The sequence below is a fragment of the Ictidomys tridecemlineatus genome, chromosome 3 (assembly GCF_052094955.1).
Source record: "Ictidomys tridecemlineatus isolate mIctTri1 chromosome 3, mIctTri1.hap1, whole genome shotgun sequence".
Taxonomy (NCBI): Eukaryota; Metazoa; Chordata; class Mammalia; order Rodentia; family Sciuridae; genus Ictidomys; species Ictidomys tridecemlineatus.
The window spans coordinates 51147985-51166165 of record NC_135479.1 but is presented as its reverse complement, the minus strand read 5'-3'; the positions used below and the strand labels follow the sequence as shown (position 1 = coordinate 51166165).

At 41.6% G+C, this 18181-nt stretch overlaps 1 protein-coding gene across 1 annotated transcript; it reads right to left on the bottom strand.

Moving 5' to 3' along the window:
- Positions 1-12895: 12895 nt before the first annotated feature.
- On the bottom strand, positions 12896-13855 carry LOC101962877 (olfactory receptor 3A2). Its single transcript, XM_005332744.2, has one exon. It carries the CDS (start codon positions 13841-13843, stop codon positions 12896-12898), a length of 948 nt encoding a protein of 315 aa, XP_005332801.1. The 5' UTR covers positions 13844-13855.
- Positions 13856-18181: the final 4326 nt, after the last annotated feature.

Genomic DNA, 18181 nt, shown 5'->3' with positions numbered 1-18181 from the left:
CAAATATGGCATTAATATCCTGAATATATAAAGAACTCAAAAAACAAACAATCCAATTAAAAAATGGGCAAACGAACTAAACACATAATTCTCAAAAGAAGAAATACAATTGGTCAACACAACACATCAAAAATTGTTCAACATCTCTAACAATCAGGGAAATACAAATCGAAACTACATTAAGATTTCTTCTCATGTCAGTCAGAATAACAATTATCCAGAATACAGATTCATAGGAAGTGTTGTCGAGGATGTGGGGTAAAAGGCACACTCCTACATTGGTGGGACTGCAAATCAGTACAACCACTCTGGAAAATAGTATGGAGATTTCTCAAAAAAAAAATAAAATAAAAATAGAACCATAGTATGACCCAGTTATCCTACTCCTTGATGTACATGCAAAATATATAAAACCAGCATACTGTAGGGATGAGGCTGCATCAGTGTTCATAGCAGCACAGTTCGTGTCAAAGTGCATTCACACCACTTCTCCTGGCCTCCATCCTCTTGTGCCACACTGTGCTCCTTTCCACCTGGTCTAACACAAGCTACACCCATTTTTGGACCTAGAGGCTTAGCATAAATGAGAGAGCTGATTTGCTCCTCATACATTTTCTCTCTTTCCCTCTCCCTCCCTCTCTCTTCAGTATTTATTTTTTATTTTTAACCGATACACAAAACAAAAAGAATTTCCATAATGTCATTAGGAAATTTCAACTTAAAACTATAATGAAAATCACTATGTATCTATTAGCATGGCTAAAATTAAAAAAAAATAAAACAAAAACCTTCCAATACCAAATGCTGATCAGGATGCAGAGCCAGAGAACTTTTCATTCATGGTTGCTGGGAATGCAAAATAGCACAGCCACTTTGGAAGATCGTTTGAAAGTTTCTTACAAAACTAAATGTACCTTTGCAGGGGTGCGGTGGTGCATGCCTGTAATCCCAGTGGCTCTGGAGGCTGAGGCAGGAGGATTGCGAGTTCCAAGCCAGCCTCAGCATCAGTGAGAGCCTGCTTCTAAATAAAATCTGAAAAGGGCTGGGGATGTGGCCCAGTGCCCTGGAGTTCAATTCCTGGTACCCCACTCCCCCACAAGAAAAGCTAAATGTACTTTTGTCATATGATCTGGCAAAATTGTATTCATAGGAACTAAACTCATTATGTCCACACAAAAACCTGTATGAGTGTTTATAAAGATTTTATTCATAATTGTCAAAAATTTGAAGCAACAAAAGATATTCTTCAAGAGGTAAGTCTCAGGGAACTCAATATTCCGTGGCTGAAGGTCTTGTCCTGGTTTTAATTGCTTTCCATTCTTCCCCTGGTAGACCACATTAGATCCATGAAATATTTCTAGCAGAACTATGAGAATGCCCGCTTCAACTCAGGAATAGAGGACTTCAATCAATTTAATTCAGACATTCTTAAATATTGCAAAGATCTCGTTAGCTGTATCCACATTTCTAAGCAGCTCAAGGCTCCTTTTTGTTCCAGCCCTTCCACCTAAACCACGCCACAACCAACATGTTGGAGATTTTGTTCTCTGGAAATGATATCGTTGAAAAATTAACCCTAAACCCTGTTCCGAGAGCCCTGTGCTTCCCTTCTTATGGCTAATACTACAGCCAATCCTGAAGGGATTCAACCCTGGGTGCATGTCTCACAATTTTAAAAAGCACAAGAGCTACTTATAATGAAAATCTACTCCAGCTGGAGATTAGAAACTGAGGACCTCCCCAGATCCCAGAAGCAGATAATTTCCTGAAGTGGACGACATTTCTAAGAATTTGAGGTAATGCAAATGACATCATGAGATAGTTACTTTCTACCCAAGACATTGGAATAAACACAGGATTTTTTTTGTCTATTTCCTTTCCTCATTCTTACATCCTTCTCCTCCATTCCTTCCAACATCATCCTTCAAATCAACTTAATTCTACCCTTGCAACCAAGCAGCCTCCCATAATGATTCTCTACTTGTGTTATATCTTCATTCTCCCCCTCGCAATCTAGCCCTTTGATAATTCCTCCTTCTTTTAAAAAAATCCCATAAATGGGTAACACTTTTTCTTTTCTTTCATAGCTTAAATTCATGACCTTATTTCTCCTTGATGGCTCTACATCTCTCTTACAGGAGAGTCACTCAGCTTTAACCAAATTTTTTTATTTGTGCATAATAATGAAACATAATAATGTCAATCATAGTGATATATTCATGCATGCGCACAATTATATCTTGATCAATTTCATTCCCCAGTCTCTCTCATTTCCATCTGCTGCTCCGTCCCCCTGATCCATTTCTTCTACTAGTCTCCCTTCAATTTTCAGGAGATCCTCTCTTTCCCCTCTTTTCTATCTAGCTTCCATGCATGACAGAAAACATACTACCCTGGATTTTCTGAGTCTGCCTTATTTTGCTTAACATAATGCTCTCCAGTTCTATCATTATATCATCTATCATGACATGATTTTATTCTTTATGGCTGAATAAAACTTCATTGTGCATAGAGACATTTTCTTTACCCATTCACCTGTGGACAGACATCTAGGCTGTTTCCATAACTTGACTACTGTAACTTGCACTTCCATAAACATGGGTATGTAGGTATCACTAGACTGTGCTAACTTTAATTCTTTGAGTATTAAACACAAATGAGTGTGATAGCTGGGTCATATAGTGGTTCCATTCCTAGTCTACTGAGAAAATTCCATACTGATTTCCATAGTGGTTTGTGCTAATTTACAATCACACCAACAGTGTGATGCCTTTTCCCCTGTACCCTCACCAGCATTAAATATTACTTGTATCTTGAAGATTGCCATTCTGACTGGAGCAAGATGAAATCTTAAAGCAGTCTGGATTTGTGCTTCCCTGATTGCCATAAATTTTGAATATTTTTTTCGTATATTTCTTTGCCATCTAAATTAATTCTTTGAGAACATCTGTTTAGCTCTTTTGCCTATTTGTAGATTGGATTATTTCATTTTTAGTGGTATGTTTTGAGTTCCTTACATATTTATAATATTAGTTGGAAGAGTAACTGGCAAAAATCTCTCCCATTCTGTAGCCTCTCCCTTCACATTCTTGTTTTCTTTGCTATGCAGAAGCTTTTTAATTTGATGCCATTTCACCTATGAATTCTTGGTATTATTTCCTGAGCTTTAGGAGACCTATGAAGGAAGTCATTGCCTGCACCTATATGTTGGAACATTGCCCCTGTGTTTACTTCTGGCAGTTGAAATTTTCCTGGTATAATTTCTAGGACTTTGAACCACTTTGGGTTGGATTTACTTCAAGGTGTGAGTAGGGATCTATTTTCATTCTTCTACATATGACATACAGGTTTCTCAGCATGATGTGTACAGTGTGTACTGATCAAATGAGGTAATTAATGTTTCTATCTCCTTATCCTTACTTAGTGTTTGGAGCCTTTGAATTCTTCTAATTTCTTATAAAATAGGTCATAAATTGTCACTCCTCTGTACTTTAGAATTTATTTCTTTGAACTGTGTTTTTGTACCTGTGATCCACCTCCCTCTATCCCCCTTCCCTGAATCCTCTAGTAAACAAATTTTCACCCAGGTCAACATTTTCTTCCATCCACATATGGGAAAGAATATATAGTATTTGTGTTTAGATGCTGGACTTATTTTATTTAACATAATGTCCTCTAGTTCCTTTCATTTTTGCTATAAATGACAGGATATCATTCTTATCATGAATAATGTTCTGAATTATATTCCATTGGAACATATATTTCAGTTTTTCTATCCATTCATCCAAATTGATTGAAATTTATGTTGATTCCATATCTTGGATGTTGCTAATAGCTATTGACTTGACTGAATTTCAGTTCAGTGTCTCCATTCTCCACAGGACACTGAACTCTGACTCACTAAGAAGGTTATGCCAACATCAGAACCGAAAGCAAACTCCCAGCTAACTTCAGGGAAAATGACTTTTTGTTAAAAGGCTAGATCACACTACCACACCTCGTACTTTCTAGACCTATGAACTACTTTCTATTAGAAAAAAAATTTCTAGCAGCCTGACAAGTGCAGATCTTATGGTCAAAGGGTTCCTCATTTGCAACAATCTTTTGGAAAAAAAAGTCTTTCCTTACTTATGTCTAAATTTGTTTTTGTATCACAGTGATATGGAAAATAGGGTTTTTTCTTTAGTTGCATTGGGTTCTTCTATGATTGGAATATGGGTTGTCCCCAAAGGGTTCATATGTTGAAGACTTGGTCCTTAGTGTGGTGATGTCAAGAGGTGGGGGGGGGGATCTTTCAGTGGAGGGGCCTAATGCTTGGCTGTTACTGGCTGCTCCTCACTCTCTGGCTTCCTGTCTTTTCCTGTGATCTCTTGCTCTAACAATATTTCCACCATTTTGTTTCCATCTACCATGAGATCTTTACCAGAGCTAGTGCCATGCCCTTGAACCTCCAGAACTGTGAGCTAAGTAAACCTCTTTTCTTTATCATGCACCCAGCCTTAGATATTTCATTATAGTAATAGAATATAGATGAATACAGGCACCAGTACTATCTTTTACTATGAAAAACTTGTAGTAGTGAAATATAGAAAATTCTCCTTTGTTTTTGATTTTTTGAAGTATAAATTGGCATATATAAAGGTGGGATATTATGGGTATAGGATTTGATGGCTTTCCCAAACTGAACATACCTATAATCCACATCAAGATAAAAACAAAACAAAACAAAAATGATAACAAAAATCACAGAAAATAACCAGCACCCCAGAAACCTTTTTCATGACCACTTCCAATCATTATCTTCCCCATGGGGTAACCACTATTCTGACAACTAGCACCACAGATTAGTTTTCCCTGTTTTCTTTATTTTTTTAACTTTATAGAAATGAAATCATAGCATAAATACTCTTTTGTGACTGGAATTGTTGGGTCCAAAAAAATTTATTTTTTTTTGGGGGGGGGGGTAGGGGGCTTTGATACATTTCCTCAATTGGCCTCTGCAAAGTTGCACCAGTCTACACTTTCTCCAAGTGTGAGCAGGAACACTTGTTTTGTTTGTGTTTCTTTGCCTTGTGACACATGGGAAGCAGAGGAAGCTTTAGGAACTTCTGAGTACCACAAGCAAAAGCTAAAGTAACCTTGTGCTTCACTGGCCACACGGTGCTAGTCAACATTATACTAAAAAGTGGGTGGAGCTTTCTGTTATCTGTTTCTGTTATTAAAAAAAAATAAGTGGAGAACCAATGAAAAGCATGCTGCAACTTCTAACCCATAACCTGGGGCTAGTTGTGTAGGTGAGAAACAGCTCCCTGTCAATCATCACATCTAGGGAGGGAGGAAGGTACTGCCTGTGGTAGGTGGGGCTGGGCCACAGACTGGGCAGCTGCTGCAGGAAAACTGCTCACTGCCTGGTGGGATCGTGGGGTCCCCACAGGAGCCATGCTGCATTGAAGCTGTTGCCTGTGCGTTCTTCTTTGTCTTTTTCACTCCAATAAAAATATCTTTTCTTTAGAATTCTTAGAGTTAATAGTGCTGAATCTGACCTTTTCCGCTGTGGTAGATTGTGATAAGCTATTAGACATTTTCCCCACGGCTAGGTAAAAGTTCTGAAGGTTAAACATTTGTCCTAGGGAATAAAAGCCCACATTGACTGGAGGTCAGTGGAAAGCAAATGACCAGTGTGGATCCTGTCAACACACCTCTCTTCCCAACGTGCACTAGTAGTATATAAAAAGGGATTCCCTGTCTGAAGCTGACATGGGAAAGCAAGTAGAGATAAAGAAGGTCTGCTGGCTTTTCCATGTCAGGAGTAGTAACCATTTCCCCTTGTCCTAAGTAACACTATACATTGTCATTTAAACAAAGTTTTATTTATTACATGGGTTAAAAAGTGTATCCTATGTTTGTCATTTGAATTGCTCTGATGTAGTAATGAATCTTTCCTAATATTAGTGATTTGAAATTTTTTCTCAATCATTACTGTGTTATATTTTCAATTTCTGATACCATGTATGCCTTGAAGGCTAGGTTCAGAACTAGTGTTCAAACTGTGTTTGCTCTAATTTTTGCTGATTTTGCTTTGAATTATGATATTTAAACTCTGTTCTAACAAGATTGTCTGTATAATCTTAGTAAAGTTAGCTCTTCTAACAGGATAATGTTAGTTTAAGTCTTTGAGATCATGGGTCCTATAGAACCATTAAGGTGGAACTCAGCACTGAACTCCAGACAGACTTGCCCTGAGAAAATTTCCTTCTGGCCTCTTTGTTCCTCATGTGTGACCTGGGTCCCTGAAGTTGGCCCCTATAACCCAACATGGGACCAGGCCAACAACCAGAACAGGTTCATCCCCAGCATTGAGGGACAATCAACTTCAGGATGGTTGATCAGTGATGCTTTCAGAAAAAAGATCTTAATTAAAAGAAGGAAATGTAAAAATTGATTATATAAATACAGTTTTTAGTTGTACCCAACCACAGAGCCAAGAGCCCAATGGGGAAAACATTCAGGTTGCCAGCATCAATTCCGAGAATTACTCCACAAGGACATTCCCATGAAAAATCAACTGTGACTTTGATAGTTTCACTAGTAATTTAAGATGAAACTCCCTGCTGTGATTTTCAAACTAGTTTTACTTGGTAGCTGCAGCCACCTGCCAATTGGAGCCCACCAGCTTCTGCAAAATGCTGCAAGTGCCAATAAGCTTCCTCTCAAAACAGCTTATAGTTTTCTTCTTTCCTAATAAAACACTTAGACTTCCTTTGTTATTTGATGCACTGAAGGCTATCCTTGTCTCTGTGTGCATGCCCCAGACTGCAATCTTAATTTTTATATTATTCCCAAACAAAAATTTTATTCTTGGAAATTCATCCCTATTTTTAATTTGACCTTGGCACATGGAATCCTTATGTATGTCTCTACTTCAGAAAAAACCATGATCTTGAATTTTGTGTTTGTCATTTTCTTCTTTTCTTTGTAGTTTTATTACACATATGTATCCGAAAATATGTGCATTACTTATATTTGCAGAGTTTTGGAATTAAATGTAAATATTGCCATGTAATAAATATTCTTTTAAAACAGGTGTATGGAGGTAAAATTTACATACAACATAATTTTACATAAAACTTAAAACATAACATTTGATGATTTTTGGCAAATGTACATATACTAAACTCCACCACAACCAAAATGCCGAATGTTTTTCTTCTCTTGAGTTTCATGGTTCTTTGTCATGAATCCTTCCCTTCATTATAAGATCCAGGCAGCCACAAATCTGCTTATTTTACTATAGATTAGTTTGTACTTTCTAGAGTTTAAGACAAGTGGAATCATTTATGCCTGATTTCTTTCATCAGCCTAATGGTTTAACATGTAGGCATGCATTCCTCTCTGGTGTTGACTGATGCAACATTTGTGTCCTGTCACCCACTGATGGGAATTTGGGTGGTGGGAAGGCAGCTTCCAAAATGGCTCCCAATGATTCTTCCTTCTGTATTCATGTCTCTCTACAATCCCCTTCTTTGTGTGTGGGCCAATTTTTTTTAATAAAAAGAATACATCAAAAGCAAAGGGATATGTTTTTGGAGATGAATTATGATAGACTATTATTTACATCTCTTTGCTCTCTGGTCCTTTGTCTCCTTGATCTGAGGAAAGAAGCACCCATATTTTTGAGAGGCCCCAGCAGCAAGAAAGTGAAGGCAGCCTCCGGTCGACAGCCAGCGAGGCCCCAGGACCCTCAGTCCAACAACTGAGGAATTGAATTTCACCAGAGACCACGAGAATGAACACAGACACTTCCCCTTCCCCAGTCCAGCCCTGGGAGGGCTAGATCTCAGGATGACACTTGGGCTCTAGGCTCCTGAGAAGAACCAAATCTACTATTTCTGATGAAAATTTAGCAGCCAATTGAGATTTTCTGTAAGTTTAAAATCTACATGAGATTCCAAAGACAGCATAAAAACAAGAATGTAAGATATCTCACTTATAATTTCTTAATCTTTTTTTTAAGGTTTATTTGTTTCTGCTATCAAAGAACAGAATTACGACAGTGTGATTTAACAATCCTAATTGGCTTCATTTTAAATTTTAGAATCAGGTAACACTTCATTCTATAAAACAGAATCAGTTTTCCTATGAGCCAAGCACTCCTCAAAAATAATTTGATGAGTTAACATCAGATTGTTTATGTTGCTTACACAAAATAAGGACAAGGGAACCTCACTATTTCACCAATTGAGAATGGCTGTTGTCCCTCCAATCCAGTTTTCTCTTGGAGGACCAGATGTGTCAGCTTGGTTTGATTGACTCCATGTCCCCCCACCCTCCCCTGGAATATTGTCTCTGTTGAAAAACTGGCTTCACAAAGAAGGTGGCAGCAGGAAAATTTCAGAATCCAAAGCTTCAAAATAAGTCTTGGGCAGTGTGGGGTTATTTTCTGTCTCTGGGGGGATCATCTGGTGTCCAAGGCCTGGGGACAGAGGCAAAGTCCCCAGCTGCCCATCTAGGAGATGTCACTCTCAGTAGCGTCTGGTGTCCTGACCTGTGCTCGCCCAGGATGATGGTGGGTAAGGAGCAGCAGGTCACAGGGGCCCCCTGACCCTCTGGGAGACAGAGCTCTCCCTGGGCAGACCCTGGGGCTGAGGGTCAGTGGCCAGGGGAGAATCAACGACTGTCCCCCCTGTGGTCCCTGAGGTCCAGGGGCAGGGATGCATGAGGTAGCCAGTGTCACAAGACGTCCCTGTCCCCAGCCAGGCCAGGCCCCTGGCTAAGCAAGGAGAAAGACGGTGTCCCTCCTCAGTGTCTGGCCCCTGCCCCTGGTCTTACTTCCTCCTCGGGACTGCCTGGAAGGGGAGGAAGTGATACCCAGAGGAAGGCCGGGAAGTGAGGCCACCGTCACATTCAAGTTCAGGGTGTGACAGCTCAGTCTGCCCCCCAACAGGCCCCATATTCAGCTCCCCTTCATGGGCCACGTCCCTTCTTGAGAGTCACGCCCTGCCCTTTATAGGCACAAGGACCCAGAAGTTCCAAGGACACGGCCAAGTTTGGGCCCTCGGATCCGGAAGTTCCTCAGGCATCCACGGGACCTGAGGCGCACATCCATGTTTAAGCGGCAGGATCTGGAAGTTCCATGGGTGCACGTCCATATTTAGGCCCCCAGGTCCGGAAGTGCCTCAGGTGCACGTCCATGTTTAGGCTCTAGGATCTGGAAGTTCCTCAGGTGTCCATGTTTAGGCCCACTGATGCAGAGGTTCCTCGGGTGCACGTCCATGTTTAAGCCCCAGGATCCGGAAGTTTGTCAGATGCACGTCCATGTTTAGGCCCCTGAATCTGGAAGTTCCTCGGGTGCACGTCCATGTTTAGGCTCTAGGATCTGGAAGTTCCTCAGGTGTCCATGTTTAGGCCCACTGATGCAGAGGTTCCTCGGGTGCACGTCCATGTTTAAGCCCCAGGATCCGGAAGTTTGTCAGATGCACATCCATGTTTAGGCCCCTGAATCCGGAAGTTCCTCGGGTGCACGTCCATGTTTAGGCCACCGGATCCGCTCTTAATCTTTATTGCATGTTAAAATGGTGATATTTTAGATCATTGGGTTAAATAAGATATGCTATATTTATGTGGGTTTGTCTCTGTGTCTTCTTAATAATGGAATTTTTTTTGGCACAGTGAAGGAACACTTGGCTTTTTTGTGAGATATTTTTTATTGGAGCTTATAACTATGCACAGTAGTTGGGTTTATTTTGGTAAAATTATACATGCATGGAATTTGGACTACTGCATTTCAGTCCTTGTTTCCACTCCCTCCTATCCTCTCTCCTCCTCTTCTCCTTCCTCATCTCTACTGATCTTCCTTTCACTCTTTATTTATTTATTTTTGATTGGTGCTTTCTTTTTTGTATGATTCCCCCCCACACACTCATACACTTGTTCTATTGATCCATTATAGTTGTAAACATTGATGGAATTTGTTGTTACACAACAAATTTGTATATTTGCACAACATATCAATATAATTTGGCCAATATCACTCTCTAGCACTCCCTTCATCCCTCCCTTTCTCCAACCCCTGGTCCCTTTCCTTTATTATACTGATTTTTATTTTCTAATTGACAAATGCTATCAAGTAAATGTTTCCATAATCAGGTATGACATTTCTGGAAAATCTTAAAATAAGTATATATACATTTGGGGTACAAAGAGAGAAAACCCAAGGGAAACAGAACTTCTGCACTTGTCAGGAAATATTTTGGTCTAGGAGGATGGGCAGGAGATGAGCAAGGGGTAACTTTTCAGAAGTAGCCGCTGCCAAGGCCCTGGGGACCTTTTGGGGTCATATGTAAGATTATTTGGGGCTGTGTTAAATGCTCCTGGGGTACATGGAGTGATATAAAGGGTGGTAGATAATGCCCTCAAAATGTTTTTTGATGTTTACAGGCAGATGATAATACTCAGATGTCACTAAACATAAAGACTGTGGAGAGATGATCTTGTCCCACTCCCTTGTACAGGAGGGAATGAGCCCACCATGGTCAGGAACCTGCCAGGACCACAGAGCAGAGGAGGAGCTGGGATGCTGTGAGTACAACCCACATCCCTAAATTCTGTTCACAAGGATTTTTCCCTTTGAGAGAAGAATACTGTCTTCCACCCCATAGTATCTGGAGACTCAAGAGTGTCAGGAAAGAGATACACTTCATTTTGTGTTTCATACAGAATTGTCAGGTGTGGGCCCAAAGGCAGAGAGGCTGAGGGCCTTGATGGCTGATGGTCATGGAGGATGATGTCCCAGAACACACATTTCCCCCCACCTCACTCCTGCATGTCACTCTCATGCTGGGTCCTTCTATAATCACCCCCTAGCAGAGGACGCTGAAGAGGAGAAGTACCCTGATAATGGCATCACGACACCTCTGTTTTTCTTGGTAGGAAGGTCAAGGTCCAACAATGACCTCAAAGCTGCTGAAGCAGGTTATTAGTCGGTCACACACACTGATGGAAGGGATTCCACACAATGACTTTCCTCCTCTTCCTCCTTCCCTGCCCATTCTTCATTTATTCTGCAGTCATTTGTTTTCTCATTGATATTCCTGAAGTATTTTGTCTGATTCCCCAAATCCCCTCATCCCTTCTCATCTCCTGTTCCTTCATGTTTTTTTCCCTCACCTCTGTCCCTCCTTCTTACCTCTTTTGCTCACCATCCCATCCACCACTCTCCTCCTTATAGTCTCATATTCAATTTCCACTGCTCTACTCCAAACCATTCTACCTCCCGCTTTCAGATTTTTTTTCTTTGCATCCATCTCAGTCCATCCTTCAATTTCTGGTCTCTGAGAGGAAATCACAATGAGGCCAAGCCCCAGGTGCAGCCAGAGGACGGGCAAAGGGACGACACAGTAGAGAGCCAGAAGAATCATCCAGAGAGTCAGTGATCCTCCCAGGGAGACTGGAGAGAAGACAGGAATCAGGAACAATGGGCTAAAGTTTGGCTTAACATCCAGATGAGGAAATGCTCTGAGTTAGAGCTGTGCTGATGTATTAATAAAAAAAAGTTAGAAGCATCACCAAAAGTTGAATGATTAGAAATGGGATAATGAAAACAGAAGGACAGGCAAGGAGGCAGGGAAGATGTGGTATATACTTGTTAACCATATTTAGGAAATGAAAGGGAATTGTGATTCAAGCACAAATAAGAAAATGTATTTAATGACAAGTTTCTCTTGTATGCCTTAAATCAAATATTCAGGTTAGTCCATGAAAGAAAGAAAGAGAGAAAAAGATGAAGGAGAGAAAAGGTGGTGGGAAGGAAGGATGTGTGGAAGAAAGGAAGACACACAGCACACAGACAGACATCACTATCACCCCCAGGGACATTTAATGATATGTAAAATTTATGAGCAAGGAGGTTGGAAAGGTTGGAAAGGGAAGGTTGTCTTGGGTGTTTCACATTGAATAGGCCAAGGACCTGGCTGGGATGTAAATATTCTTTCAAAGGCTTTACCATAGTGTGAGGAAGGTGACCTATCAAATAGATAAAAATACATGACAAGGGGTGGAGATGGGTCATTATTTTTTGATCTTAATATGGACCATGTGTACATTAATGTAATTTCTATTCTGTGGAGTTTTTCCTTATCTACACTGTTCCTGTCCCCTAAACATCCATGAGATTCTTATGTAATAGTGGAGAAAGGAACTGACCTTCTTGGAGTGAAAGGCTAAGTTGGGTGAGATTATCCCTGGTCCTGGGCCTGTGGTTTTTAAAGAAAACTTTCTGCACTCTGGTCTGTCTGAAGGGAATCTCATATACCCACCAGAAGGAAACTTTACAGTGACATTTTTAGATACTTTAGCGGTGATGAACCAAATGGAATTTTCCAATTTCCAATGTCCCCTTCTATTTCCAATATCCTTTGGGACATTGATCCCAGACATACAGGGCTTCTGGGGCTTCAACTCCACCCAGAAAGTGGGCATAGTAAAAAAATAAGGTAGCCACGTGCCCGGGTGCCTTGCTTGGCAGTATCTAACTTTATAGCCCTCACACTTGCTTTTCTTTATAGCAGTGTCACTGTGTGATACACTATATGTGGTGTTTAAATAAATCTTGCTGACTTTTACAGCATGTGAGTTTCACGAGTCAAGGGACTTTTGTCTACTCTGTCCACCAATTTCTTCAAAGACAGTCTGAATTATAGAAGTAATCCAACAGGTACTTATTGAATGGGTAAATGAATGAATTATGCAGGGTCTCCTTGTAGGACAAACACATAACACTAATCTTCAGGCATTAAGAGATAGGGAAAATGGTTATGGAGCATTTTTAATTGATTGTTGCCTTCATGGCAAAGTTTCCTGTCCAGAAAAGGCAGGAAAGGAGGAATCCTGTCACTTCTCAGGTCAGTGACTGCCTTCTCACAAATACTCGCCTCAGAGCACCCTGCACATCAGGGTTTCTGAGGCTGTAGATAAGTGGGTTCAGCATGGGGTTGATGACAGTGTTAAAAATCCCAACCCCTTTATCCTTGTCTGAAGCCTCCTCTGAACCCAGACGCATGTAGTTGAAGATGCCTGTCCCATAAAAAAGGCAAACCACGGTGAGGTGGGAGCCGCATGTGGAGAAGGCCTTCTTCCTGCCCTCAGCTGAGCGGATTCGCAGGACTGCAGCTGCCACGTGGATGTAGGAGCTGATGATGAGAACCACAGGGGTTCCTGCCATTATGAAACCCACAGCGAAGAGCAGCAGCTCATTGAGCTGGGTGCTGGAACAGGAGAGCTGGAAGAGCTGGGGAAGGTCACAGTAGAAGTGATTCACTTCTTGGGGTCCACAAAAGTTGAGGGTAGTTAAGGCCACAGTATGAGTCAGTGCATTGGTGAAGGCACAAGCCCAGGACGCAGCCACCAGTATCCTCTGGACTGTCTGGCTCATGCGAGTGCTGTAGGTGAGGGGCCGGCAGATGGCCAGGAATCGGTCATAGGCCATGGCTGTTAACAGGAAGCAGTCCATTCCAGCCAACAGATGGAAGAAGAAGAGCTGTGTGAGGCAGGCATCATAGGAAATTGTACGCTTGTGGGACACAAGACGATCCAACATGGGAGGAACAGTGACAGTGATGCACCCAATGTCCAGTGCTGATAGGTTCCCCAGGAAGAAGTACATGGGGGTGTGGAGTTTGGGTTCCACCAAGATGGCTGCCAGGATGCTTAGGTTGCCCCCAACTGTGACCAGGTAGGCAAAGAAGAAGAGCACAAACAGCATGGACTGTAGCTTTTCTGTTTCCACCAGGCCCAGTAGAATGAACTCGGTGACAGCTGTCCTATTGATCCCAGCTTCTGGATCCATGATTTGCTGTAGTGAAATGTCCTAGGAGGGGGTATTCATTTATACAACATAAATGTTCTAAATCACTTACTTGCAAAGTCCCATGGGAATGTTTCTACCTGTCTACGTGAATATTTTCCCACCCCCAACCATACCTTACTGGTCGACCTCCTCTATCACCTCAACACCTTCACTTTGCCTAGTGCTGCCCCCACTTCCTACCTCCCATAGTCTCCTAGCTGAAAGGGTCAGAATACTTGGCAAAACATATTAAAAGCAGACTTCCACTTTAAATGTAATAAGGTTTAGTTGAATTTCCCTACCTTTTTTTTTCCTCTGAGGGATCAGCTCAAACTAATAAGCAGATTTTTGCAATAGAAAAATTAATATTTTCAGAGAAACTAGAAAACATTTAAAAACATAATCTAGGTTTAAAAACTTCTCTAAAGAATGAAGTCAAGGTATAGCAGGAATCAGAAGACACCCATGATTGTGATTGTCAGACCCATCAAGTATGTTTTTCCACAGTGAGGGGCCTTACTCTGAATTGTATGTTCAAAATCTCTAGTTCAATGAATTGCTAGTGTTCTTGTTGTTACTTAAGCCCTTACGTTGTCTTTGGATTGCAGCTTGATTTAAATAAATAAGGTTATTTATTCTGTTAATATGGCCTCTCCAAAATCAAAGCAGTAAGCATACTCCAAATGTTGATTGCTTCTTGGTGTGATTAGAATTTTATATTGCATAGTGTCTTGTTTTCTACTTGTTCTGCACTCAGCTAGGCATGGTAGATTGACCAATGAGACATCAGTTTAAGGTGATATCCTCCAGTTAAGCAGGCATGTACACAGAGAGCCATATTGAATTGTCTTTTACATACATTAAACTCTGGAACAAAAATATCATTGTCTCTATTGCCCTTGGAATAAGCAAAGCCAGAGCTTAGTTAAAAGTAATGTCATTATACAGAAGCTTCAGAGAAAAAAGGAAAATAAAGGTGTGTGTGTGGGGGGTTGCATCTCCTAAAAATCAAAGGGAGATCAGGATAGGAGAGGCAATAGGGGTGGGAGGCAGGAAGGGAGGAAGTGCTGGGTAGGGATATTGGCCAAATTATATCAGTATATTATATGTAGGTACAAATCCCATCGTTATGTACAACTATCATGCACCAATAACAACATGAGGAAAAGAATGTAATGTCATTCCCTTGCACAGAATAGAGCAAAACCAGAGGCTAGAAAGTTGCCGGAGTCTGGCAACTCACAGAAGGGAATGGGTGATCATTGAGGCAGTGCAATTCAAGGCAGGAGTGATTCGAGAGAGATCGCAGAAATCAGAGATGCTGTAATGACTGATATGACTGTCTGGGGATATGATCTCCAAAAAGTTTTTAAAAGCTCTTGGTCATAAAAAAAGGAAAAATAACACACAGGATGGTGGCATGGACTTTGCTGGTCTTGGATCTGAGATGCATAGGAAGCAGGACTGAAGGAGAAGCCCTTGGGGGAGACCGACTGTACAGTCTTCAGGTGAGACCAGAAATACAAAAAGATTGCATGGTCAGCAGTTCCATGGCTGTCTATCAGCATGGACTATAGAGAAATAAAGATAAGACCTACACAGAAGCAATCATGAATCAAGCGTTTTGTAGGAGTCTCAACCTTGGTTGTGTATTAAAATTATTAGTCCTGATATCTGGACTCTACCTTCAGGGTGCTTAAATCAGAACCACTAAAGGTGAGATCTGGGCATTAGAATTTTTCAAAGCTCCCTCCCGATGGCTGCTGTCTCGGAAATTCCACTCAATTAGCAATTCCAATCAGCAGCTCTTTCCATTTTCTTAAATTTAAGACATAGTCCTGTCTCATTTTACTTTGATAGTCCTTAAGAAGAGACAATAGTTTAAAAGCTGACATGCAGAAAAGTTACAGAAATTTGAAATGTCTTAAAAACTTCTCTAAAGAATGAAGTCAAGTGAAAGTATAGCAGGAATCAGAAGACACCAATGATTGTGATTGTCAAATTGTTTGGTGGGTCTGACAAAGGTTTGGTGACCAACATTTCCAGCTATGATTCCTAACCCTCTGTTAGATGTGATTTCCAGTCCCCATGGTAATTGGATTTTTTGGGGGATGCTTTAAGAAGAAAATACTGATTCTCAAGCTTTTCACCAGGAATTTTGATCTAATTAGTTTAATTGATGGCAATGCATCGGTGAAGTCACAAGCCCAGGATGCAGCCACCAATATCCTCTGGGCTGTCTGGGTTATGTGGGGGCTGTTGGTGAGGGGCCAGAAGGTGGCCGGGGCCACAAGCTCTTTTAGGTTATACAGACCTTCTGTAAAGGACCCTCCACTTGCCCTGAAAGTGCCATGAGGATAGGGATGGCACCAACATCACATCATGGGGTGGCCTGAGGATTTTTCGAGTCACTTTATTAAAGTCATAGCATGGAGTATGAGTGTGTGTGTCTCAGGTGGCTCAAATGCCCAACCAGGATGGAGAATCTCTGATATATTTGCAATTTGAGAGGTGTGATTATGGCTTCTTGCTGCCATTTTCCTTGCTTCACCCTTATAGGGGATGGAAGGCCACCAGACCTTCTAGGTTATACAGACCTTCTGCAGAGAACCCTTCACCATACTTGCAGTGAACTATATAGATTGATCTCTATTTCAATTTCATCTCATTGCTCATATTTTTTATAACAAGAGGTCAACTCCAATGTGAGACTACTTCAGTGACCAGTCTTTCCAGTGAGGTCTCCATCCTGTGTGTTCAGGACATGTGGTAGGGATATCTACCTGATTATCAACTGATGAAATTGGTAACTGATCAATGCTTTGCAAATGGACAAATCAGTGGATAATAACATTTTTTGGGGAACAAACATTATATTAAAGTAGGTAACTGCTACCTATTTTCCCTCTTGGATTCCTTTTAAGCAGTTAATTATGACTCTGTGATTTCCACCTCCTTGCTCATGTTGCTTTTGCTGCCTGCAATGACCCTTCCTCAACTCAGCATGCCCAAAATATTTCAAGACTAGTCTCAATGGCTTAGCTGCTGAATTCATCTTTCCTGGGAACTCCCCCACCTGTTTCCTAAACTCCAACTACACACAATTTCTTGGAACTCATTTCTGTTTACCTTTTAGTGGAATCATTTCTCAGTTGTGCACACCTGCCCTCCTTCTCTGTGACTTGAGGACAGAACACAAGTCTAATGAACTCTTTCAATGGAAAGACTCATCACCACATTCTACACAGAGTAGGTACTCAATATGACTTAAATAAACAAATGGATGGTTCAAATGTCCATATAATTCTAGCAAAAAAGAGTATCGGTATTAGCTGGGTCATCCTGGAGGACTTTCTGAACTCATTGGAATTAGTCTGAACTTTCATGGATTAGTGCGAATTAAGGGAGGTGATGAGTGAGGGTGTGGTGCAAGGTGGTGGCAGGGCTGCCATTGTGTTGATGCGACAAGCAGGTCCCATAACAATTCACATGACACATGATCTTACCCCCAAATAAGGCTCCTTTTATTAGGAAGGGTCCATCTTACAGACAGATGAGTCAGAGCCAGACAGAAGAGCCCCGAGACAGCTGCTGCCAACCCTCAGATGGCCTGACATTTGCTTGCTTAGTCCCTGTGGGATTCTGACCCTCTGAGTTATCCAGAGAGTCTGACAGGCTCACCCGTGGCCTGCTGAGGAACTCTCCTGCATGACCACACAGGGGGCTTCCCTCACTGAGGAGCAACAGTCCCTGCTCTGGAACTCCGCCAACCCTGCTTGCTCCCAGTGGTGAAAAGCTTGACCAGGACTTCAGCGGAGGGAAGCCTCTGGGCTTCCTGATGCGGGAGACCCTGGAGAGTGAACTGGACTCTGCAAATCCCCTCATACTCTCTCCTAAAAGTAACAGAGTGCACGCTTCATCCAAGAGACAGGGTTCTGGGCAAAGAAGACCAGAAAAGGAGCCAGGATCTCTGTCTGGCCCATTATCCCAACTTTCCCCCTACATCATTTGTTTTTTCCCCTTTCAGGGACGTCATTGCGCCCTGGATAATATCAGGTTTGGGCTGATGGCCCCAGAGGCCCCTTCTCTGTTTTGTAAGAGCAGAGGAAGGACTTGTGAGAATACTCACCTGGAACGGGAATAGACGCCAGTTAGTTTTCTTCCAGAAAAGAACGGCACCCAGAGAGCAAGTGAACGGCTATATGTCAGGAATATAACTGAGGGAAGAGCAAGCAGACATCGCCTATGTTGCTATCCTCCAGGGTGTTCAGACATTAGCTCTCCCAGGGAAGAGGAGAAGGATGGAAAGCAAGAGACAACAAAGGGTAACATACAAGC